This window comes from Hylobates moloch, unplaced genomic scaffold (genome assembly GCF_009828535.3).
Source record: "Hylobates moloch isolate HMO894 unplaced genomic scaffold, HMol_V3 SCAFFOLD_4, whole genome shotgun sequence".
Taxonomy (NCBI): domain Eukaryota; kingdom Metazoa; phylum Chordata; class Mammalia; order Primates; family Hylobatidae; genus Hylobates; species Hylobates moloch.
This window is the reverse complement of record NW_026652279.1, coordinates 109,680,925-109,707,691: the sequence shown is the minus strand read 5'-3', so window position 1 is coordinate 109,707,691 and position 26,767 is coordinate 109,680,925. Positions and strand designations below refer to the sequence as shown.

Genomic DNA, 26,767 nt, shown 5'->3' with positions numbered 1-26,767 from the left:
CATGCATGGTAGCTGGGGTGGGATGGTGGCCTCTCGGGACCTCACTGCACTCCCCTGTTCTGACCTGCTGATCTATTTCCCTGATTCTAAACTCCTCATTCCATCCCCCAGCCCTTTAGTCTTACTATGGTTCTTGCCCAACATGGCATCTTTCATTATTGAACCTGTTGACCACCTCTTCTTTCTCCTTCCATTTGAATTCAACTCTTTGGTAGTGGCATGAGCAGGGACGTTGGTTAAGTTAGTGAACTGCCATAAGTATTTGTAAACCCAGTGTACGCAAAAGCCATTAAGAAAATGAAAACTCTCCTGGCCATGGACTGCTTCTTTTTTTTCTTTTCTTTTTTTTTTTTTTTGAGACGGAGTCTCACTCTGTCACCCAGGTTGGAGTGCAGTGGCGCGATCTCGGCTCACTGCAAGCTCCGCCTCCTGGGTTCATGCCATTCTCCTGCCTCAGCTTCTCCGAGTAGCTGGGACTACAGGTGCCCGCCACCACGCCCGGCTAATTTTTTTTTTTTTTTGTATTTTTAGTAGCAATGGGGTTTCACCGTGGTCTCGATCTCCTGACCTCGTGATCCGCCCGCCTCGGCCTCCCAAAGTGCTGGAATTACAAGCGTGAGCCACTGTGCATGGATTGCTTCTATGTAGCACTGCTGATAATAAAGACGGGTGAAGCAATGTGTGGTCGAGAGCACTTGGTTTATTTTCACCAGTGGCAACAACAGAGGGAGGAGCAAAATGCAGGTGTGTGTCCTGCAGCTCTCAAACTGGTAGACCTAAAACATTTTGTGGACAAGTTGAGCCCTTCTTCATACTGTCTTAAAGCTGCTTCCTCAAGGCAGTTCTTGGCTCCTACTTGCCAGACTTCCACCTGTGGTCTGGTTTACCTCTCTTGGGGTTGCAAGAATATCTTACCTAAATAGTCACTTTCTCTGCATCCCAAGTATCTTGTTGATTGAAACAGCTTATTGTGTGAGTCAGGTTTATCTAATTCTACTGATTTATTTCCACTAATAAAACACAACATAATAAAATTCTCAAATATGCATGAACACATAATTATATCCCTTTAAAAATACAGAACCTGTTATAAGGTACATTTCACATGCATGTTACTTAATAATTTCCCCTACAACATAGTAAGTTGCCCTCATTTTTCCTCACATTAGTAAATTGGCATTTGGATTTCAGCTTCCTTACCCAGTTGTGAACTTTGTGTACATCTTTAGCCAGAGTGTCACTTCTGTTTCTATTTTGGGCCCTAACTCCTCCTTACACCTATAGAAACAGATATTCTTCATGTCCCTGCCAATAATTGGAATGCGATATTTGTATTTCCTATTCTGAGGATCCTCAATACTACTTGTTTTCATTCTGACCCAGAAAAAGTAAAAGTTAAGAAAAAGAAATACTAAAAGGTCATTTTTTTCATTCAGCTAGTATATATTAGGCATTTAGCATTAGCAGTTACCACACTGGCTGCTAGGTATATAATAGAAAGACATGGTCTTTAGTCTAAAGGAGCTTACTTTCTACTGGGGAAACAATAAAAATCAACGTGACATCTTCCATAATATACAAGTACTGGCAGCCTTATCAGATGCATCAAACCTAAATCCTCAAATAATCAAAGCTGTGCTCAGTCACAGAAAATACTCTTCCAGAGTTACATGTGATCCCTGAAAGGTGAACATATTTCCTCTTCATTCATATAAATAGTGTTTATGAAAACTGCAATATTGATGTATACTTGTCTTCAGCCATTTTGAAGGAGGAGGCTGACTTGCGGGCATTTTATCTACAGAATTTAACTTATTGCTTCACAGATGCATCGGAGGTGAATTCAACCCATTAGAAATTTAAACCAAGCTATTCAAAAAGACAAACGGGCGGCTTTGGAAGAACACAACTGACATGTCTCATTTAAACCTAGAGCCTTATGAAATCAAAAGCTACCTCTGAAGTCAACATACAGTAGAAATGGTGTAAGGTGAGTTATGTCAAGGTCCAATTGGGTGAGTCCAGAAGGTTTCACAGAGGAAGGAACCTTGAACTAAGGTATGAAAAACTAGTAAGGATCTGTTAAGGCAGATTGAGGGTAGGTGTCGCATTCAATTCAGGAGTTGCAGGCGCACTGGCAAGGAGGTAGGAACCAGCATGCTGCACTGGACAAAGCACAAAGAAAGATGCTGAGAGTGCAGGGTGCGACAGCAGGGTGTGGTATAATGAGAAAATTAGTCCAGGGAAGTTAGGAAAGCTCATAGGTCAGGTTAGGGATTTTATTCTACAGGTGATGAGGCAGCTTCAATATGTGATTTTATGTTGAAAGAAGACTTTGGATGTCTTCTATGAATGATTCCCTGAGCTTGCTTTCTCCCACAATCTCCATTTATTGTGATCATTCGTGCCACAAAGAAGAGACTATTTCACCTAAAAGTATTTGCCTTGTTTGGGAAGCTGGCAGTCAAGATAACAAAGAAGTGACTCCTCCAAGTGGATCGGAAAGAGGCCGAATTCACCTCAGGCTCCACTGGGAAGACTTTTGCTAAGGTGTTGCCAGAGCCAGTATAGGAGCACTTGCCTATCCTGGGACAGATGACACCTCAGGGTCAGTCCAGCAAATAGACGAAAAGATATTTCCCTCCCAGCAACCTGGCAGTAAAGTACACTTCCGGAACTCTAGCTGACATTTAGTTTTATGAGAATGTTGCTAGTCAGCTTTAGTTTTTTTTTTCTATTAAAGGCAATACTCAAACCATCCAGGCATTAACTGCTTTCTTAAGAGTTCTAAATCCTGCTTCATTCATGGACTCATTTAGAGAAATATTTCCTGAGTTGTCACTGAATGCCACCTGAGCACATTAAGTGCTGATGTAAACACAATCCCCTTCTAATTAATATGGAATTCTTACCTTTTTACCTTTTCCTATGAATAAAACTCCTGATTAGTTTTTTCTTTCCATCGAAACACATTTCATGTCAAGTTGGTCGAGTTAAAAAACAAACAAAAAACCTCACAAGCTTTCAATGAGTTTGTCATTGCCTCCCAAGTAGCTGGGACCACAGGCAGGTGCCACCATGCCTGGCTAATTTTTAAATTATTCATAAAGACAGGGTCTCCCTGTGTTGCCCAGGCTGGTCTTGAGCTCCTGAACTCAAGCAATCCTCTCACCTCAGCCTCACAAAGTGCTGGGTTTACAGGTGTGAGTCACTGTGCCAGGCCTTGTGATGAGTTTTTGAAGCTATAAAATATCTGCATGGATAAGTACTAACATAAAGAGATATCTTAATGAATTATCAATGAACTGTAGTTGAGATAAACCTATGAAAGGATTTAATCCATAAGCTCGCCTGCTTTCTTATCAAGCCTCACGTCTTATCACTTAGGAGAAGCCAGGGACAGGGATTCAGTCAACTGAGGGAGTGAAATTAAGTAAAATGAGGAAGCAACCAACAGAAGCACATGGAATAATCAAATAGGAGTAGAAAAATTAGTGTGAAATTAATCCATATATCCAAAGAACAAGGCATACATACACACTATATTTGAGCTCTTCAAACATTCCAAAATCAGGCATCTAACATCAAAAATATGGGCAGGGCATGGTGGTTCATGCCTGTAATCCCAGCACTTTGGGAGGCCAAGGTGGGCAGATCACTTGAGGTCAAGAGTTCGAGACCAACCTGGGCAACATGGTGAGACCATCTCTACTAAAAATACAAAAATTAGCCAGGCGTGGTGGTGCATACCTGTAATCCCAGGTACTCAGGAGGCCGAGACAAGAGGATCCCTTGAGCCTGGGAGCTGGAGGTTGCAGTGAGCCAAGATTCCACCACTGCACTCCAGCCTGGTTGACAGAGTGAGACCGTGTCTCAGAAAAAAACAAAAACAAAAATAGATAAAGATACAATTAATAGAAAATGAGATTTCTACATGACAAATTATACAAAGTACATATATAATTTTGAAAAAGCAAACAAGAAAGAACTTAAAAAATGATACTCACTGGAAAAAGATTCCTTAGTAGGTATTATGATAGTACTGGGGTCTTTTGAAAGAGCAAAATTCAAAGGTAATCAACTAACTCTAAGAGAAGCACAGGATTTCATAGAAGTGGGCTCAAAATTAAAAACGTGAGCTTTTGGCCTAATCTGGCAAAAATTTGGATCCCTTTGTACTCTTAAAAATTACCAAAGACCATGAAGAGATTGTGTTTTTGTATGGTTTTATCTAGAAATATTTATCATATAGAAATGAAAACTGAGAAATTTCTTAAAATTTTTATTAATCATTTACAAGTAACAAAAACTGAATATGTATAAACACATAACATTTTTGACAAATAGCTATTTTTATTTTTTCACATATTAAAACCCACTAAAAATAACCATTTTTCTAACCAACAACAACAAAAATCATTAGTGAGAAGAGTACTGCTGCTTTACATTTCTCCAAATCTCTTCAATGTCTGATGACAGATGAAAGCTGGATCTCATATCTGCTTTTGCATTCAGCCTATTACAATATCACACCAGATAGCCTCTCGAAAACTCCTCTGCACACTCATGAAAAAATGAGTGAAAAAGATAAATGATGGCCGGGCGTGGTGGCTCGCACCTGTAATCCCAGCACTTTGGGAGGCCGAGGTGGGCAGATCACTTGAGCACAGGAGTTCCAGACCAGCCTGGCCAACATGGTGAAACCCTGTTTCCACTAAAAATATAAAAATTAGCCAGGTGTGGTGGTGGGTGCCTGTAATCCCAGCTACTCGGGAAGCTGAGGTAGGAGAATTGCTTGAACCCAGGAGGCGGAGGCTGCGATGAGCTGAGATTGTGCCACTGCACTCCAGCCTGGGCAACAGAGCAAGACTCCTTCTCAAATAAAAAAAAAGGAAAAACTATAAATGATGAAGTGATGTCTTGGTGTTATAAAAACAGCTTTGACCTAGAATACCCTTGAAAGTCTCTTGAGGCCCCCCCAGACCATACTTTGACAACCACTGCTCTAGACGAATCTCTTCATTTTACATATAAGGACCCTGGACCTCAGAAAGAGTAAGTGAGAAACTCAACATCACAGCCCGTTAGTAGTAGGATACAGATATTAGATGGTTTGTCTCAGTTCTCTTGGTTTAGGTTCTCAATTGGAAACCTGGGAAATACACCCTAATGACCTGTCCTATTCCCTGTAAGTTGCAAAAATTGTCACAATATATTACCCTCTCCCCAACATTTCTTTAATAAAAGAGGTAATCAACAAATTTGGTAAATTTTGCAACAGGCATACTCTGTTTGAACCTAAACTACAATATTTGAATTCAGGTCTCTATTTGAACAGAAACACTAAGGCAAATTCAACTGCATCCTACTCCACGCAAGCTAGTAATGACAAACTGCACAGTAAATATCATAGGTAAATATGGAAAGCAGATTACCCATAATATCAGTATTTATCATATATTCTGTGTCTGGTTACCCATAATATCAGTATTTACATATATTCTGTGTCTGGAATACAATTCAGTGACATATTTCAGAAAAATTTTCTCAAGTACTGGCTGAAAGAGTGGTGGATACATTAAGAGACTGCAAATAAACTGGCGATCACAAGAACTTTTTTAGATAAAATGGAGTTGTTCTGAAATGTAGCCATTTTTCATTCCCTAACCAGACCTCATTCTTGTCTTTTTAAAGAAAATCAAGAAATCTTCTCGGCCACCTAGAGATGATTTCCTTTGTATCCCACCAGATGGTTCAGATCTTCTTTAAATGGATCATAGCCTTGTTCTTTTAAACAACGCAGTCCCCAGAAAAGCTGGTCCAGAGGAGGTAATTCTTCCCAAGGAACCCACTCCCAACCTGGAAAAGAAAGATGCTAAATCAATTTATTTAGCTAATAGAAAACAAAGGGTATTTATTTGGGTAAGATAACCTATATTTAGAAAAAATTAATTGAATTTAAAAATAACTTGCTACTAATAAACTCTAATAGTGATGCTTTGCATTTGCTTGGCTATACAAATATAATTTGCATGTAGAATGAAGGTCTTATGAAGACAATGGTGGTCATTTAAAACATTGTGTTATTTGAATGTGAAGCCCAGTTTACAAAGGCTATGCCATGGTAAACCCAGATTTAGTATTAGTCAGTTTATTTAAATATTTTGGTAAAAAATGCAAATAACTTTATATACTATAGGTTATACTACATTAAAACAAACGACTTCCTTCACCTATAAAATAAAGTAGATTACAGAGTTTCTAAGATATCTTCCATCTCTTAAAAAAGTATGAAAGCTGTGCAAAGGAAGATAAAATATTGTACCTTGGTATATTTTAAACAAATACAGAAGGAGATGATTTTTAAAAATCCATTGAAACAAAGATTTAACAGTGTCTATCAGTTATAAAGTACTTGAAATTCTAGAAAAAGTTTCTAGAGAATGGTGTTTTCTTTCATGATTTAAATGTAAATAACATAGAAGCACAGATGCTTATGATAGGCAAATACCTACATATTATATTAAGATATACACTCCATGTTCTAGTTTCTTTATGATCACCTGGTTTTACTATGTGTAAGCACTAAGTATCTCTCTGTCCGTAAAATACAAGTATATGGGTACGTATTTTCACTTTGGGAATGCGGGGGCCAAAAATCCATGAAACTGGAACAAGTACAGGAAGAGATGATCAGTAACTGTGACCATACACTAATGAGGTGGGAGGGGTAGGGGGAGAGGGAGGGCGGGGGAGAGAAAGAGAGACAGACAGACAGACAGACAAACACAGACAGAGTACCCAACAATGTGGTGCAAGATGCTCAATTAACCAGGTCTCCAAAGAGCTGTCCATGAAGTTTACCCCATCCCCTAGAAAATGAAGTGTCTGGATGAGCCTCCTAACTATAATTAGATGGTTGGAGGAAAGATACACTAAATAGTAAACTGAAGCAGGCTACCCAGATCCAAGGCCTAAGGAGCACGGGACGTGTCTTTATCCTAGAAATAAAACAACGATCCACCAAGCCCTTGCACCTTGGCTAGGCTGCAGCTGGTTATCAGTGTAGTTGGTTATCAGGCTGCAACTGGGAATAAAGTGAACATAATTCCTGCTGTATTGTTACTAACAGATATAGAGGAATAAATGTTTTTGATCAAATCTGATTTGATGCTAGTAATCTTGGACCTTGTAAATCATACTGCTTTATTTGAGATTACTACCAAGGTTCATGTCAGGGAGTTAACAAAATGAAAGTGAACAAATAAAAAAGTTATATAAATGAATTCCACAAAGCATGTAAAACTACTCCTAACTACTATATCCTAAGAGGAATAAAACAATACGTATAGTTACATGATTATAAAAACTCATGATTTAGTACTTAAAGTAGAATAGTAATCTTACAGAAGTTATTGAAAAGTAGGGCAGTCTAGTACTAAGTGAGAGCTTCACAGAAAGAGGTTGGCTTGTATGTTCATTCACTGGGTCCTTCCTTCCTTCAACATATTTTGAATAGTGATTATGAGCCACACACTGTGTTTGGCAGGGAAGAGTCCAAAATGTATAAGCCAAAAGAACTGTTCTTTATAGATTCAAAGTTCAGTAAAACAATAATGAGCATAATTTGAAGTTGAGTTGAATTTGAGATGCCTTCTGAACATTAAGGGAAGATATTTAGAAAGCAACTGGAAACACAGGCCGGCAGCTCAGAGGAGTGAGATTCAAAATTATAACTTGCATCAGGATTCCCTAACTCAAATCCCTACAGAGGCCAGACAGGGCAAAAAGAGGACTGAAGAATGAGGAAGCATCCAGAGGTGGCTTGGTGAGAATGGTCAAATAAAGCTTGTGGGACAGTCAGTGACCTTGGTGTTTTCTCTATAGCACCTTCTCTAAAAATGAAGGCTTTCTATATCTGCTTCCTGTGAAGGATACTGAATTTAAAAAAAAAAAAACTATTTCATCATATTTGTCTCTTCTAGTCTCAGCTTTATTTGCCCATAGAAAAAAGAAAAATAAGAAAATGTTTAGTCCATTTCTTCTTTTCTTCTTTTTGAGACAGGGTCTCACTCTGTCGCTGCTCAGGCTGGACAGCAGTGGCGCAATCATAGCTCACTGCAGCCTTGATCGCCCAGGCTCACATGATCCTTCCATCTCAGCCTCCCGAGTAGCTGGGATTACAGGCATGTGCCACCACTCTGGCTAACGTTTTGTAGAGACAGGGTCTCACTACGTTGCCCAGTATATGTGTGTACATCCCTTTGTCAGAGACCCTTCCTGACCACCCTATCTGATACAGCACTCATATATCCCTTTCTTACACAGCTTTATTGCTCTTTTTAGTCCTTATTGCTACTATCATAAAATATCTGTAATCTGTCATTTCCCCCGCCCACTAAAATGTAAAGTCCAAGAGGGCAGGGACTTTGTTCTACGCACCATTGTTTCTTTAGTGCCTAGAACAGTGTCTGGCACACTGTACTCAATAAGTATCTGTTGAATGAAAAGATTCTTCCCTATTAGAGAATAAATTAAATGTTTAGAGGGGAGGTTCAATACATAAGACCACTTGGATAAAGTATCATATGGCAAGGAATATATTCAAAAAGTTTGATATTTTTCTCTTTAGTTCCTCTTCTGACTGTTTTATGAGAATTTGAGGAGAGACGGTAAACAGAAAACTCTTAGAACAATGCCTAGTACACGGTAAATAAACTTTCAGTGCACTCAATTCAACATAGAGGGTAACAGATAATGAAACCACCTTTGCAATATTATAACAGTGAGAGAAATCTAACAAAGCTGACTCCATCTTGCATCTAACCTCACAAACTGTGTGCTCATTTCTACACGCAGGCCAACCTAACTATGGGAGGAATTTAGTTCACAGTTTAACTTTAAAGCAAGGATGGTAATAGTCCTTTCCCAAAACTAACCCCCTCCTTGTTAAGGGACCAAAGCTGCTTTTGTAAAACTAATAAAAGGCCACAAGGTTAGAATTATGATAAGGGCCAGAACTCTATTAAGATGTAGGCATAGTTAAACTCTAACCAGGCATCATTTTATAACTTGCCTTTTTGTAACTGCTTACTGCTCAGGAAGCATGTAGCCCGTGGTCAAAAGATTTATAACTTTCCCAATTACACCTACAGATGACATTGCTATTGTAAAACCTAAGACTAGTGTTTTGAGATTATTTTTCAGACTTTGCATTCTAATGGACCAACTGGTACCACCCAAATCGGTAAGCCACACAAAGAAACTGACTCAAGTGGTCCTGTGAATCCCCCATAGAGGAACTGACTCAGCACAAGAACACAGTTTTGACATCCCTATGGTTTTATCCCCAACCCAACAAATCAGCATTTCTCATTCCCTAGCCCCTTGCTTGCCAAACCATCCTTGAAAAACCCTAGCCTCTGAATTCTCTATGGGTAGGATTTAAGAATTATCTCCTGTCCTCCTCATGCAGCTGCCCTGTGATTATTAAACTCTTTCTCTGCGACAACAACTACTGTCTCAGGGTACTGGCTTTTTCTGGGCAGCAGGCAAGAAGAACCCAACTGCTCTGAAACAATAACTGTTTTATCAGTGTAATTATTTACAGTAAATGGATGGTATTAACTCTCCTGCACAGGTGAGAAAACTGAGTAAAACAGATAAAATATTTTCCTTAAAATTACTGCCTGAAACAAAATTAAACACTAACAATAAAACTTACTGTGTTCACGAGGTTCTTCATATGTAAATCCTTACAAGAAGCCATCCAAGGTATTTATTATTATCACAGATAAGAAAAGAGGCCCAGGCACGAAATAATTTGCCCAAGGTCACAAAGCTCTAAGAACCAGGACACAAACACAGTCTGGTTCCTCATGGTCCAAATATATTTACCTATCTGTATCTCTATATTACATCTCTACATTCACATATCTTAAGCTATTTGGACTGCTATAACAGAATACTTCAGACTACATGGCTTATGAGCAACAGAAATTTATTTCTCAACAGTTCTAGAGACTGGGAAGTCCAAGATCAAGACACTGGCAGATTCCATATCTGGGGAGGGCCCACTTCCAGGTTCACAGACAACCATCTTCTCTCTGTATCTTTACATCATGGAAGGGGTCAGGGGTCTCTTTTATAAGGGCACGAATCCCATTCATTATCTTATGATCTAATCACCTCCCAAGGGCCCCACGTCCTAAAACCATCGTCATGGGAGTTAGGATTTCTACATAGAATTTTGGGGGAACACAAGCATTCAGACAATAGCATTCTCTTCATATGGCAACATACTGTAATACTCCTCCAGACCACTTGCTCTCCTGAAAGAAAAATGCATGATTATATATAATTCTCTTACTTTCATTTTTTTCAGGCTCTACATTCTTTGGTTCTGAATCATGAGTCACATCCACTTCTCCTTTCATTAATATAGTAACATAATGGTAATTCTCCTTCTCAATGAAAGAATTCACAACTGAGGCAAAGCGAACATTTTTCAGGTGAAGAGCTGCTTCTTCCCAGGTTTCCCTTTGAGCACATTCTTCCCAGGTCTCACTGGAAAACAGAAACAAAAATTAGATTAATTCTATTTTTTTATATATAGACATACATATGTGTGTGTATATATATATATATATGTATATACGTGTGTGTGTGTGTATATATATTTTGCCATGAAATTCTTGGGTAGAAATTTCTAGTGTAAAGCAAAAAGAACTGTAATTGGTTCCTGCTTTAAAACAACAAATCAGCTGGGCATGTGGCTCATGTCTGTAATCTTTTGGGAGGCCGAGGCAAGAGGATAGCTTGAGTCCAGGAGCTTGAGATCAGCCGAGGCCAACATAGTGAGACCTCATCTCTCCAAAAAAAAAAAAAAAAATAGCTGGGCATGGTGGTGCATGCCTATGGTCTGTGGTCCCAGCTACTCAAGAGGCTGAGGCAAGAGGATAGTTTGAGCCTGGGAAGTCAAGGCTGCAATGAGCCATGATGGTGCCATTGCACTCCAGCCTGGACAAAGAGCAAGACTTTGTCTCAAAAAATAATAATAATTAATTAAAATAATAAAAAATTTAAAAACAATAAATAGCAACCTTGCCCTTGATATTATATCCTGTATCTAGTTATCTGAAGATGAAAAGGACTTAATATTGAATAAAAATTAACATTTAGCCATCTCAGCATTAATTTACAGCCCTGGAACCTGTGTGTAACCAGGAGGCAGTTTAGTGGATTAAGAGCAGACTTTGGAGTCAACTAGACCTGGGATTGAGCTCAAAGTTCATTACTTTCCACCTTGGACAAGTAAAAAGAGAGTATATTACTTCCTCATGGGGTCACTGTAATTGTATCAAGAAGTACCACTACGTCTTTCCCAGCAGTCTCAGAATTTCAGTTTAAGTCTCAAAACTGATGACAATAGGTGAAAAGCACTTCTAAATTCTCAAGCAAAATGGCAAACAGATGTCATCTGAGCTCAAGAGTTTGCTAAGGAAGGCCAGACTAGACCTGCGACTTCTCCCTACCCAGGCTACATAAGAAAGACAGGAGATGTTTGAGAGAGAGGAAAGTTTGGAGTTTTCAGCCTAGTAGGAGCATTTCCCTTCCAGACTACAAGGGGCCAACTCTGCCCCGCAAGACAAGTGAGGAACATTCCAAGAGAATCAGTCATAAGATTGGGAGTGACTCTCAAGAAGGAGATAGTGTGTCACTCCCCTGCTAAAGACATCCTGAGCTGCAGAAACTCACAGGCCTACACCAGTGCATCAGAGAAGGTGTGCTACAAGGGTGACAGCTCTTGGGTAAATCTGAAATGTGTCCCTCGGAGTTTCCAGATGCAGATGAATACAGAGGTAGAGCAAGGAAAAAGGGCAGTAGTGAAAATATCATTTCCATTGTGTGTTTCCTTTGGGCCAAGCAGATGCCACAAGAGACTGCTCGGTAATCAAATAGGAGATCCCAGTAGAAAGAAAATGTGGGGTGATGTGCTAAAAGCAAGAGCTAGGAGGTGGGCCAGCCTCACAGAAAGCCCATCACCTATGTCAGGAAAATCTTTGTGGGACTTCCCAACAACTGACAAACATACCCGGAGAAAGCACACGTGGATATCATGCCCGGAGGACACCAATGGATGGATCAGAGCAGCATCAGTCACCTGAATGGCTTGCTCTCTCTCCTCCTTCTCCAACACACTGGAGAAAGAAGGAAACTCAGAGACAGCCGGGTGAGAAGAGGAGGAGAAAAGCAAAACAATGGCTCACACCTCCTTTATGCACTGCAGGGGAGGGATTAGAAACTGGAAGCAACACTGAAGGTTTAAATTGGATTGGACTTTTAAATGCTTGGAAGTGAATCATACTGACCCAAACGTGATTTATTTTTATAACCAAGTGACAGGAAAACTATAGAATTTGCAGGAAACGTCACTGAAGAGGGAAAGAAAAAATCATGTTTGAAGGCAATGGAAGGAGAAAATAAAGCCATTTCCTGTTTGTTCTCCCATCAAATTTAGCCCACTGAGTATACCAGTTATGTAAAGATCAAATGAAAGCATACATGCAAAGAGCTTGGCATATTATCCAGCCCTTAACAAAAAGCCCATTAGAGCTCAATGTTGGCTATGGTCATTGACATCTGAGTCAAGATTTCAACACTTCCTTGTGTTATTGGTAATAGGACAGCTATCTCTAGCCATTGCACTGGTGACTGTTTATTCTAACTAGCGCTTAATCTGTGATCTGAGTTTGGTTAATGGTCACCAATATTCAACAAAGTACAATATGTGTGGCTGCCTGGGCAATCTGGTTCTTAATCTAGAAATTTTATTTCTTAACTGATAGTTTTTCTTAATTAACTGAAAATTATAAGCTTATTGATGCTTTTTTAAATTCCAAAGACCATTTTTAAAAAATTTCATGTGATAAGGATCATAAGAATTTCCTATTTTATAAAGGACAAGGTCTGATTAAAAGGCACTAAGATCAAGGCTATTCTTTTAACTACCACTTTATAAGACACAGGTGGATTAGAAGAACATGGTCACAGTGTGAAAAATTCTTCAGGACAAATGACCCATGTTCTTCAACAAATAAATGGCATGGGAAAAAAGATGGGGAGGGGGTTACTGTTAGATTGAGAGACTTAAAAAAAAATGTTAACCAAATGCAATACATGCCCTTCCTTTGATCCCAATTGGTATGAAACAGTAAAAGGACATTTTTAAGATCACTAAGGAAAATGCTACACATACTGGGTATCAGATGATACTTAAAGAATTATTTTGTTAGGTATGAAAATGGTTGTGGTTATGTTTTTTTAAAAAGTCTATTAGAGGTACATGCTGAACTATTTAGGGATGGTATAATAGGATGTCTGAGATTGCCTGTAAAATAGTTAAAAAAAAAAAAAGCCCCCAAAACACACACACACACACACACACACACAATTCAGGTGTGTTTGTGTGTGTTTTGGGTGGGGGAGGGAAGGGCAGTCAAGATGAAACAAGAAAAGCTCTGTGATGGGTACAAAAGGATTCACTATTTTCTCCACTTTTATGTACATTTGAAAATTTATCCTGAAGGAAAAACAAGTGCTGGGTCTGATGCTGTTTATCTGTTCTTGATTAGCATTATTCTCACTTCAGAATCCACTTTTTAGCACCATCCCAGGCTTTCTCTTTTTTACTTGAAAAACATTTATTAATTCTTTTTTTTACAAAAGTGTTTTGTATACACTTTTGTACATAAAAATGCACATGTTAAATATATATACAATTTGATGAGTCTGGACGTGTGTGCACACCCATGATAATACAGTCAAGGTGATAAACTATCTGGGCTTTCACTCTTGTATAGAACTGAGTTTCCTTAGTTGTCCAACTCCTTTGTTAGTTATAATCGAATCGCGAAGTGCCAAGGCAGAAGGAAGCTTCAAGGGGATTTAGTCCAACGCTCCCATTTTAAAGATGAAGAAACTGAGGCCCAAAGCGTTTCATTAGTCCATTTGCTTGGTTAGAGTGCAACTAAAATTTTACATATAATCATCTCAACAGATGCAGAAAAAAAAATGACAAAATCCAATACTCATTCGTGATTATTTTTTAGTTGCACTCTTGCCAAGCAAATGGGCTTGGTTACGCGGCCAGTAGGTATTAAACTGATCTGTGTTGGTCCAAATCACGTGGAAACCGGCCAGGCGCAGTGGCTCACGCCTGTAATCCCAGCACTTTGGGAGGCCGAGGCGGGTGGATCACCTGAGGTCAGGAGTTAGAGACCAGCCTGGCCAACATGGCGAAACCCCGTCTCTACTAAAAATACAAAAATTAGCACGGCGTGGTAGCGGGCGCTTGTAATCCCAGCTACTCAGGAGGCTGAGACACAAAAATCGCTTAAACCCGGGAGGCGGAGGTTGCAGTGACTGGAGATAGCACCACTGCACTCCGGCCTGGGCTACAGAGCGAGACACGGTCTCAATCAATCAATCGATCGATCAGTCAATCAATCACATGGAAACGGTGCAATGTCTTAGCTGACAACATCGGGCTGCTGGAGGTTTACACACACCTGCTTTCCTCCTTTTGTGTGTAAGCTGTGAGAAACGTCTCACAGACGAACTCCCAACCACCACCCTGCGGGCGCGCAGCCGAAAAGACCCAGCTAGTAGAGCAAAGACCTTGCCTGACCCGGCACAGCGCCCCCTCCTAGACGCGAGCCTACGTCGCCCAGAGGTCGAGGGGAGGAACCGAGGGAACGCGCAAGAAAGGACGCAGCGTCAGCGCGGACGTTCTCACGCACGGCACACGGAAGCAAGCACTGCGTGAGTTCGTCCGTCTGCGCACGGCGCGCTTTCTTCGCGTCCGCGGCTGCTCACCCGAACTCCAGATGACCTCCAGGGAGTTGGAAACTGCCAGCTCCAACCGAGCCTTTCCTCTTCCCCAGGAGGACGCAACGCGGATGCTTGCAGCTGGTTACCACGACTCCGACTCCGACTCCGGGCCGCCCCCCGCGCGGCTCTGCGCTGGCCGTCATAGCGCGCGGGAGGACGCGCCTGGCAGCGGCAGGAAGTGACGCGCTCACTACCCCGTCCCGCGGCCGCAGACAATCTCTCCCCGCGCGGGCGGAGGCGCCGAAATCAAAGCGAGAGCGCCTCGGCCTCTCCAGCTGTCCGCGGTGCGTAATGCGTCGCGGAGGGCTGTCAGCTTGGGGAACGCCCTGTTGCCTTCCGAAGGGCAGCGTGCCTTAGAGTTTCGCTGTAACTAAAGTCGCTTACAGTTGTGCTTTGAATATTTATCACCCATCAGCCTATCCACTCCCAGATTCCTGCAAACCATGCATTTACATGTACAAGCCGCCTGCTCTTACAAACCTCGGCACCACTGCACTTTCCCCTCTTTTTTTCCTTGAGTGACCTCGCCCACCATGGTGCACCCATTTGCCCTATAGCTCAAATCAGCGTGGTACTAGGATAAGGATAGGTCGTTTAGAAACATTCCATTATAAACAACTATGCTTAAGGTATATTCATAAGTCATGGGAGGAAATAAAGGCTAATTGATAAATCATGCTAGGAAGAGTTAGTTACAAACAGTGGAAAACAGACATTTTCAGATGTTTGCACACCATGCACCATGCAAAACACAAACCAGCTGAATCATTAAAAACAAATGAGTAGTCACTGGGAGGATTTTCTCTCTCTCATTATTTTTACTTCTACCAAAGTAATGTGCACATACTGGTGATTCTATTTTATCTTTTTTTAAAATTTTCACCAAGCTAGCTAATTTCCTTTTTCTTTTTTTTTGTGTGTGTGGAGGTGGGCTGTCGCTCTTTAGCCGAGGCTGATCTCCAACTCCTGTCCTCAAGCAGTCCTCCCACTTGGGCCTCCCAGAGTGCTGGGATAACAGGCGTGAACCACTGCGCCTGACCTATAGCTATAATTTTAAGAAGTAAAATGGTGCAAAAACCGCAACAAAAGCAACCTGACCCTCCTACTTTCAGAAACAATCACTTTTAACTCTTTGAACTGTATTTCTGATATTTGCCTACGTATTTCTAAGTAATATTCTTACTCTCCATGTTATAGTAAATGGGTATTAAGCTTTTTACAGCATCTCTCCTCACTGTCAACGTTCACATTCCTTACAAAGGTACTTACAATATCTTCTCAAAAAATGGTAGTATATAAAAAGGATAATACGTTAAACAATGAGATTAATCCCAGAAATACTAGGTTGGCTTAATATTTGAAAAGCCAATGTAATTCAGCATATTAACAGAAGGAGAAAGGAAATACATATAATCATCTCAATAGATGCAGAAAAAAATTAATAAAATCGGATACTCATTTGTGATTAAAAAGCCCCACAAAACCTCTGAGCAAACTAGAAATAAAATGAAACGTTAACATGATATACGGCATCTACAAAGACCTACAGCTAACATCATATTTAATGACTGTTTTGAGCTGAATTGTGTCCCCTCAAAATTCCTATGTCGAAGTCCTATCCCCCAGTACCTCAGCATTTGGAGACAGGATCAAGTTAAAATGAAGCCATTAGGGTAGGCCCTATTCTAATGTTATGACTGGTGTCCTCGCAAGAAGTGGAGATTAGAACCCAGACTGTGTTCTACTGGAAGACTGTGTGATGACACAGGGAGAAGGCAGCCGTCTGCAAGCCAAGGAGAGCAGCCTCAGAAGAAACCAAGTCTGTTGACACCTTGATCTTAGAATTCTAGCCTCCAAAATTGTGAGAAAATTAATTTCTGTTATTTAAGCCACACAATCTTTGATACTTTGTTATGGCAGCCATAGCACTAGCCTAGCCTTAGTCTCAGTCTCGGTGAAAGACAAGACTTTCACCAAGGAGCTAGGGTATCCACTCTGAGCACGTTTAGTCATCATGTTGCTGGAGATTCTAGTTAGCACAACTCATAAAATTTAAAAATCAATAAAAGGTAGTTAAATTGGAAAGGAATAAGTAACCGTCTTTTTTTAAACAATCCTGAGGAATTAATTAAAAAGCCATTTAAACAAATAAGTTTAGCAAGGTCGTAGGATTCAAGGTCAATCTACACAATTATATTTCTATAAGCAAAGAACAATCGAAAAGTAAATTTTTAAAACAATACCATTTATAGTACCATAAAAAACATAAAATACTTAGAAATATATTTAGCAAAAGATGTGGAACACTTGTATACGGAAAACTATAAAACTGTGAACCAAAAATAAAATTCTAAGCACCTCCACCCCCAACCATCTGAATGGACTCCTTCCTCTTGGCCAGAGCACTCCAAAGTTAACCTGGTTCAAGCCATGACGGAGCAGGGGTCAGATATACCTCATTATGCCACCTTTCTTTTGGAATTCAGGAAAAGCCAACTAGCATTTAGCATTAACACAGACCTTAAGTCTGGTAAGAAACATTTACAATCTAGTCTCTCCGAAGCCTGCTACCTGGAGGCTTCAGCTGCATGATAAAATTTTGGTCTCCACAACGTCGTATCTTAACCCAGACATTCCTTCTATTGATAATAACTCTTTCAACCAATTGCCAATCAGAAAAAATTTAAATCTACCTATAACCTGGAACCCCTGCCCCACTTCAAGTTGTCTCGCCTTTCTGGACCAAACCAATGGTCAATCTATATCTTAAGTATATTTGATTGAAGTCTCATGTCTCCCTAAAACGTATAAAACCAAGCTGCTCCCCAACCACCTTGGGCATATGTTCTCAGGGTCTCCTAAGGGCTGTGTCACAGGCCGTGGCCACTCATATTTGGCTCAGAATAAATCCCTTCAACTATTTTACAGAGTTTTTCTTCCTTTTTTTTATTTCAAGTTTTTGGAGTATAGGTGGTTTTTGGTTACATGGATTTGTTCTTTACCTTTGATTTCTGAAATTTTAGTGCACTCATCACCTGAGTAGTGTACACTGTATGTAGTCTTTTATTCCTCACCCCCCTCCCAACTTTCCCCTCCGAGTCCCCAAAGCCCATTGTATCACTCTTTTTTTTTTTTTTTTTTTTGAGACAGAGTCTCGCTCTGTCGCCCAGGCTGGAGTGCAGTGGCGCAGTCTCGGCTCACTGCAACCTCCGCCTCCTGGGTTCACGCCATTCTCCTGCCTCAGCCTCTCCGAGTAGCTGGGACTACAGGCGCCCACCACCACGCCCGGCTAATTTTTTTGTTGTATCACTCTTATGCCTTTGCATCCTCATAGTTTAGCTCCCACTTGTGAGAACATACAATATTTGCTTTTCCATTCCTGAGTTACTTCACTTAGAATAATGGCCTCCAGCTCCATCCAAGTTGCTGCAAAAGACATTATCTTGTTCCTTTTTATGGCTGAGTAGTATTTTATGGTGTATATATACCACATTTTCTTTATCCATTCGTTGGTTGATGGACACAGGTTGGTTCCATGTCTTTGCAATTGCAAATTGTGCTGCTATATGTGCATGTGTGGTTTTTTTTTTTTTTTTTGAGACAGAGTCTTACTCTGTCACCCAGGCTGGAGTGCAGTGGCACGATCTCGGCTCACTGCAAGCTCCGCCTCCCAGGTTCATGCCGTTCTCCTGCCTCAGTCTCCTGAGTAGCTGGGACTACAGGCGCCCGCCACCGTGCCCAGCTAATTTTTTGTATTTTTAGTAGAGACGGAGTTTCACCGTGGTCTCAATCTCCTGACCTCGTGATCCGCCCGCCTCGGCCTCCCAAAGTGCTGGGATTATAGGCGTGAGCCACCGCGCCAGGCCGCATGTGTGTTTTTTATGTAATGACTTATTTTCCTTTGGGTGGATATTCAGTAGTGGGATTGCTGGATTGAATGGTAGTTCTACTTTTAGTTCCTTAAGGAATCTCTATACTGTTTTCCATAGTGGTTGTACTAGTTTACATTTCCAGTAGCAGTGTAAAAGTGTTCCCTTTTCCTCACATCCAGGCCAACATCTATTGTTTTTTTACTTATTTGTAATGGCCATTCTTACAGGAGTAAGGTGGTATCTCACTGTGGTTTTAATCTGCGTTTTCCTGATGCTTAGTGATGTTGAACATTTTTTCATGTTTGTTGGCTGTTTGTATATTTTCTTTTGATAAATGTTTATTCATGTCCTTTGCCCACTTTTTGATGGGATTGTTTGTTTTTTTCTTGCTAATTTGTTTGCATTCCTTGTAGATTCTGCATACTAGTCCTTTGTCAGATGTGTAGTTTGCCAGAGTTTGACTCTTTTCATTGACAGAATGTTGCTGAAGAAAATAAAATACTTAAGTAAAAGAAGAGAAATATTATACTCACGGATCAGAAGACTCAATATTGTTAAAATATCAATTCTTTACAAATTAATTTATATAGATTCAATGCAGTCCTGATCAGAATACCAGAAGGCTTCCCTTTCTAGTAGAAATAGATAGGTTAATTCTAAAATTGGTATGGAAACACAAATAACTAGAATAATAGAAACAATCTTTAAAAAGAAAACATTTAGGGGTTCACACCACTTGATTTCAAGACTTAGGATTAAGCCACAGTAATCAAGAGAGTATGGTATTGGTAAAAACATAGACACATAGATCAATGAAACAAAATGGACTAGAAATAGATATATATATATATATATGGATCCATATATATATAAATAGATCCATATATATAAAAATTAATTTTTGAAAAATGTGCAAAGACAATTCAATAAAGAAAAGATAGTCTTTTTAACAAATGGTGCTGGAACAATTTGACATATAAATGTAAACAAAAAGCCTCGATTTATAATTGGCACCATATATAAAAATTAGCTCAAAGTGGATTGTAGACCTAAATAAAAACATCTGAAGTATACAAGTTGTACAAGAAAATATAGGTAAAAATCTTTGTGATCTTTGGTTAGGTATAGATTTCATAGCTATGAAAAGAATGACCCTTAAAAAATGATAATCTGGGTTTCACCAAAATTAAAACCTTTTTCTTTTTGAGAGATACTGCTATGGACTCAACTGTGTTCCCACGAAATTGACGTGTTGAAGCCCTAATCCCTAAAATGATGGTATTTGGAGATGCGGTCTTTGGGAGGTAATTAGGTTAAATGAGATCATGAGGCTAGGGTTTTCATGATAGGATTAGTGGCCTTGTAAGAAGAGACCACAGAGCTTGCTTGCTCTTGCGAAATGAAAACAGAATTCTAAGCTTCCAACTGACTGAATGGACCCCTCGCACCCCCAACTTGGCCAAGGGAATGCCAGAGAAACCTTGGATGCTGAATTTACATCTATGATAGGATAGGAGGTTGGACACACCTCATTATACCCCCTTTCTTGTTAATAGTCATTAGGTTTTCAGCCAGGCTCTGTGGCTCACACCTGTAATCCCAGCACTTTGGGAGGCTGAGGCAGGCAGATCACCTGAGGTTAGGAGTTCGAGACCAGCCTGGCCAACATGGCGAAACCCCGTCTCTACTAATAGTACAAAAATTAGCTGGGTGTGGTGGCCGGTGCCTGTAGTCCCAGCTACTTGGGAGGCTGAGGCAGGAGAATTGCTTGAACCCAGGAGGTGGAAGTTGTGTGTTGGAAGAAAAGCTGAGTGTTGGGAGGGAAGCTGAGGTAGGGTTTGCATGTCTGATATAATGTGAAAGAGTCTTGGAACATGTCTGGGGTCCAGGGTCTAAAACCCCTCATGGCCTTTGGAACACCAAGCTCTGTGCTAAAGGGTGGAAGACTGCCGTGCTGCACTGTAATCTAAGCCCAGGGCATAAAACCCCTCATGGCTTGGATGGAACCCACGGCTCAGGGCATAAAACCCCTCACGGCCTCTGGAATGTGTCTAGACTTGCTGGCTTCTTGCTTCTAGCACTCCCATTATCTCAAGTAGCAGAAGATGTTCCATATGCTTCAAACAAAATGCTAAAGCATCACAGCTATAGCTTATTTGCTTGATGCATCTCTACCTTTCAACCTCCACATCCTTAACACCTGTTTCTTTGTTTGATCGCCAACAAATAGCGTGGGCTTCCAGAGCTCAGGGCCTTCACAGCCTCCATACCTGCGTTGGCTCCCTGGACCCGCTTTCTCTCTCAAACTGTCTTTTCTCATTCCTTTGACCCTGCTGGACTTCGTCACCCTCCATGACCTGGTGTTGGGTCTGATCATCCCAACATTGTGGTGAACCAAGATTGCCCAACTGCACTCCAGCCTGGGTGACAAAATGAAAGTGTCTCAGAAAAAAAAAAAAGTCCTTAGGTTTTCTTCCCTAAAGGCCAAACAGAAGACTGCTTTCAAAAGACTGCTAGTTTATCTTCCCAGGTGTAGAACAAAAACAAGATGAAATTAATAGTTCCTTCACCAGTCCCTGAGATAAGATGAGATTAATGGTTCCTTTACCTCTTCCCCAGATGGCTGCTTCCTCTAATCCCTTTTTCTTCAAATGTTCACCTTATCATATGTAAAATATAGATTTACTGGGCTTTAACTAAAGTCTCATAAGTAGGTAATCATTTATCTCACTGCTGTCTCCTGTTTTTTAAGGAAAATGTATAAATACTAAACCTCCTGAGAACCTTTTTGGAAAAAATAGCCACAGATGTTTCTGTGACTTACGTTTTTCCCAGGCACAGCCTCAAGCTGGCTCAATAAACCTGGATGATTTGAGACTTATGCCTCAATCACTCATTTTGGTTGTCACTCTATCTCTGCTATGGTTTGAATGTGTACCCCAAAGTTCATGTGTTAAAAACTTAATCCACAATGCAACAGTGTTGAGAGGTGAGAGCTTTAAGCGGTGATTATGGCAGAGCCCTCATGAATGCATTAATGCTAATATCTTGAGAGGAGGTTAGTTATTGTGGGAGTGGGTTCCTGATAAAAAGACGAGTTGGCCCTTCCAACTTTTCCCTTCTCTCTCTCTCTCTCATGCACACGTGTGTGTATATATGTTCTCTTAACCGTCTACCCTTCCACCATGGGATGATACAGCAAGAAAGCCCTTATTAGATGCAGTCTCTTGACTTTGGTCTTTCCAGCCTCCATAACTGTCAGAAATAAATCTCTGTTCTTTATAAATTACCAAACAGAAACCATCCCTTATAGTGGCACAAAACAGACTAAGACAATCTCTCTGCCCTGTGAGAAGACAGTGAGAAGGCAGCCATCTGCAAGCCTGGAAGAAGGCCCTGACCAGGAAGAAACCCTACTGCCACCTTGATCTTCTTGGACTTCCCAGCCTCCAGAACTGTGAGAAATAAATATCTCTTGTTTAAGACACTCAGTCTATGGTATTTTGTTATAGTAGCCTCAGTTCACTAAGACACTAGTTAAGAAAACAAAAAGGCAAGCTGTGGACTGGGAGAAAATGTTTGCAAAGAACATATCTTATGAAGGACTTGGACCTAGAATATGTAAATGTAAAGAATCCTCATCAATCAATAATAAAGCAAACAACTTGATAAATATATGGACAAAAGAATTGAACAGATATTTCACCAAGAAGAGATATTGTACTAGTCCGTTTTCACACTGCTTATGAAGACATACACAAGACTGGATAATTTATAAAGAAAAATAGATTTAATGGACTCACAGTTCCACGTGGCTGGGGAGGCCTCACAATCATGGTGGAAGGTGAAAGTCACATCTTACATGGCAGCAGGCAAGAGAGAATGAGAGCCAAGTGAAAAGGGATACCCCTTGTAAAACCATCAAATCTCATGAGACTTATTCACTGCCATGAGAACAGTATGGGAGAAACCGCCTTTATGATTCAATTTCTGTCACTGGGTTCCTCCCACAACTTGTGGGGATTATGGGAGCTACAATTCAAGATGAGATTTGGGTGGGGACACAGCCAAACCATATCAGATATGATGGCAAATAAGCACATGAAAAGATGCTAAGCATCATGGGTCATTAGGAAAATAAAAGCCTAAACCAAACTGAGATAACTCTGCACATCTATTAGAATGAATAAGAAAAAATCCCCATGAAAACTGGCAATACCAAATGCAGGTGAAGATACAGAGTTGTTAGAACTCTCATACATTGTTGGTAAGAATGCAAAATTGCACAACTGCTTTGGAAAACAATTTTCTATTTCATATAATGTTAATCATACACTTATAATAGAACCCAGTAACCTTACTCCAAGATATTTACTCACAAGACATGAAAACTTACGTTCATACCAAGACCTGTATGTAACAGTTACAGTGGCTTTATTCATAATCATCAAAATCTGGAAACAAATGTTCTTCAACTAGTGAATGGATAAATCAACTGCGGTAAATTCGTACAATGGAAACCCACTCAGCAATATAATGGAGCAAACATCTGATACACTCAGCAACATGGATGAATCTCAACTGCATTGTGCTACATGAAAGGAATCAGATATAAATGGCTACATGCTGTATGATTTCATTTATATGCCATTTTGGAACAGGCAAAATTCTGGACATAGAAAACAGGCCAGTGTTTGTGTGGGGCTGAGGACGTGGAGAGGGGTTGATGACAAAAGGACATGGGGGATTTTTTGGGGGTGATGGAGTGGTTCTGTATCTTGATTATCATGGTGGTAATATGATTATGTATTTGTTAAAACTCATAGAACTGCACACTAAAAAAGATGAATTTTACTGTCTGTATATTAAAACTAAAATCAAACTTTTTTAAAAAGCCAAAAAAAGAAAAGTGTAACGTGGATTTGCAGAAAAAAAATCAAGATGCAATTCAGCGGTAGAAAAGGTCAAAACAATGCTGAGCTGAACTGCTCCACTTAATATAAAAAGTGGTCATCCTTGTGGGTGGAGCTGAGTTTATGAAGATTATTTATCTGCAGAGGCTAGCCTTAGCAGGTTCCTCCTCTCACTGGGCCTTAGAGGACTTGGAGAGCCTGGCTCTGGGGTGATGGTATTCATCGTCCCAGGCATTCGTGTTGAGGAGAGTAGGCCGCTCCTAGAACATAGTAAGTAGGAAGTCTGGGGCTAAGAGGGGATGGGAAGGTGAAGAGGACAACCTAGACATTCAGAAGTCACATTTGCTAGCCAGTTTAAAGTTTTCTTTAATTGCATAGTAGTTGCATTTCATTATCCCAAAATCTTCAATAAAACCTGGTTGTATGTTATAGCCTGATCTTTACTAAGCTTTGAAGAGTTGGAATAGCCTAAGTCTACCCTCCCGTAAAGGAATGACAAGAAAGGAGCATCAGCCCAGAGAAGCATTCAGGTCAAGGAGGATGCCTTTGATGTCAGTATCTCTAGTACCCAAATGGTGACTAACACATATGTACCCCATAAATGAGTATTTGAGTAAAAGCTGCTCTACCTTATACCAGTGTAACAAAATACAGATGTCCCCAGATTAAATGGTTTGATTTAATGATTTTTCTATTTTACAGTGGTGCAAAAGCAATAACATTCAGTAGGCTCCTTGACTTATGATGGGCTATTTCCAGATTAACTCGTTGTAAGTTGAAAATATAGTCAAGTTGAAAATCTTGTTTTCAGCTTACAATGGGTCTATTTAGATGTAACTGCATTGTAAGTCGAGAAGCATCTCTCCTTTAAAATAGTTAAACTAGAAAACATTTTTCTTCTCCTGAAAACTTTAGGCTGTGTGGAGAAAGGTGGCATGATTCACATAAAGTACAAATGGTCATGAAAAAAAAAGCACCAAGCTGATGTTTATGAATCATATAAAAGAAGTGTCAACCCACATAAATATTACTCTAATTAGAGAACCCCCATATTGAATTCCCTTCTGCAGGATTCTCAACCAGTTGAACAGGATCTACCAGGAGTTATTGCCGCATGAGAACCTGATGGAGCTCCTTATTGCTACACTTTCTTCTACATTTTTCCAGATTCCCAGATGAAGGAAAGGTGATCCAGGCAAAGAGGCCCCTCTCCTGCCCAATTCCAGGACTCTACCAGGAAAGCACCATTTTCTTCCCTCCATTTACGCAGAAATAGCCTCAGTCTGGGGGATGCTGGAATGCTCCTCATACTGGCTATTTTGTTCTGCTCCAGTATATCCTATGTTAATGGCAGCCTCCCTGTTCTATTTTCATACCTCTTTTATGTATCTGTTATTATTGAGTCAGCTTTTTACCAGAAGATAATTTGAACTGAGGCTGAGAATATTCCCAGCAATGAAGTAGGAAGCAGGCCCTCCTCAATTTACCTGAAGAACATGTAACGAATACAGTTAGGTTACAAGATGAAATAATGCAGTCAAGGTCATGCTGCCCAATTCCTCTTTCCTTCACCTGTAACTCTTTCTTAGGAGATTGATTTGGAAGAGAGAGTCCACTGTAGCTGGAGCCATTCTGTCACCCGCCCCCTGCCCTGGGCAACCCTGTGCTGACTGGATGTGCTTGATTTTTATTTTATTTTATTATTTTATTTCATTTCATTATTTTATTTTATTTTATTTTATTTTATTTTATTTTATTTTATTTTATTTTATTTTATTTTGAGACAGAGTCTCGCTCTGTTGCCCAGGCTGGAGTGCAGTGGCTCAATCTTGGCTCACTGCAAGCTCTGCCTCCCAGGTTCACGCCATTCTGCCTCAGCCTCCCAAGTAGCTGGGACTACAGGCGCCTGCCACCACGCCTGGCTAATTTTTTTGTATTTTTAGTAGAGACGGGGTTTCACCGTGTTAGCCAGGATGGTCTCGATCTCCTGACCTCATGATCCGCCCACTTTGGCCTCCCAAAGTGCTGGAATTACAGGCGTGAGCCACCGCGCCCGGCCTGGATATGCTTGATTCTACTCCCAGACCTGAGCCTCTTCTTTAAACTCATCCAGTTTCTTTTCCCTCTTTCCTCTGGTCTATCCCTATGTTTGATATTTGAAGCTTCATATATAAAACTCAAGAATCCACCTTATGGTTTTATGTAGTATTATATGGTATGTATTGTAACTGAATCACAAATTTTAACTCACGCTGCAACTCAGATGTGTAAAGAAAACGAGTTTCTTTCTTTTTTTAATAGGGAGTCTGATTTTTTCCCAAATCTCTTTGTCACTAGTTGGGATGTGGGTCTGTGTAAAATGAATCAAATGTTGAATGTGGTTCAACTTGGTCCCATTAAATCACGTTCACTCTGTCCTGGTTTAAAGGGCTGTCCTCTCAGTTATCTTTCTTCTTCTTGTGCCTTTTTTTTTTTTTTTTTTTGAGACAGGGTCTCACACTATCATCCAGGCTGTAGTGCAGTGGCATGATCTCAGCTCACTGCAACCTCTGCCTCCTAGGTTCAAGCAATTCTCCTGCCTCAGCCTCCTGAGTAGCTGGAATTACAGGCACCTGCCACCATGCCTGGCTAACTTTTGTAATTTTTGTGGAGACGGGGTTTCACCATGTTGGCCAGGCTGGTCTCAAACTCCTGACCTCGGGTGATCTGCCTGCCTTAGCCTCCCAAAGTGTTAGGATTACAGGTGTGAGCCACTGCTTCCAGCCTACTTAAGATGTTCCTGTTGTAGCTGAGTGCAGTGGCTCACACCTGTAGTCCCAGCTCCTAGGGGATGCTGAGTGGGAAGATCACTTGAGCCCAGGAGTTTGAGACTACAGTGAGCTATGATGGTGTCACTGCACTCCAGCCTGGGTGATAGAGCAAGACCATCTCTAAAAAAAGAACCCAGATGTAGGAGGTTGAAGAGTCCTGGCATCCATGTAGACTCAGTATGGTGTCCCTGGATTAGGCAGACCAGAGATGGGAAGAGTCCAAATAGAGGAACAAAGAGTGCTGAAGAGGTCCCTCTCTTTATGGCTACCTGATCATACC

General features: G+C 40.5%; 1 protein-coding gene across 1 annotated transcript; it reads right to left on the bottom strand.

Moving 5' to 3' along the window:
- Positions 1-4,268: 4,268 nt before the first annotated feature.
- Positions 4,269-15,053, bottom strand: NUDT15 (nudix hydrolase 15). Its single transcript, XM_032150852.2, has 3 exons — positions 14,878-15,053; positions 10,370-10,566; positions 4,269-5,859 (listed from the first exon to the last, which is right to left on the bottom strand). Exons 1-3 carry the CDS (start codon positions 15,033-15,035, stop codon positions 5,720-5,722), a joined length of 495 nt encoding a protein of 164 aa, XP_032006743.1. The 5' UTR covers positions 15,036-15,053; the 3' UTR covers positions 4,269-5,719.
- Positions 15,054-26,767: the final 11,714 nt, after the last annotated feature.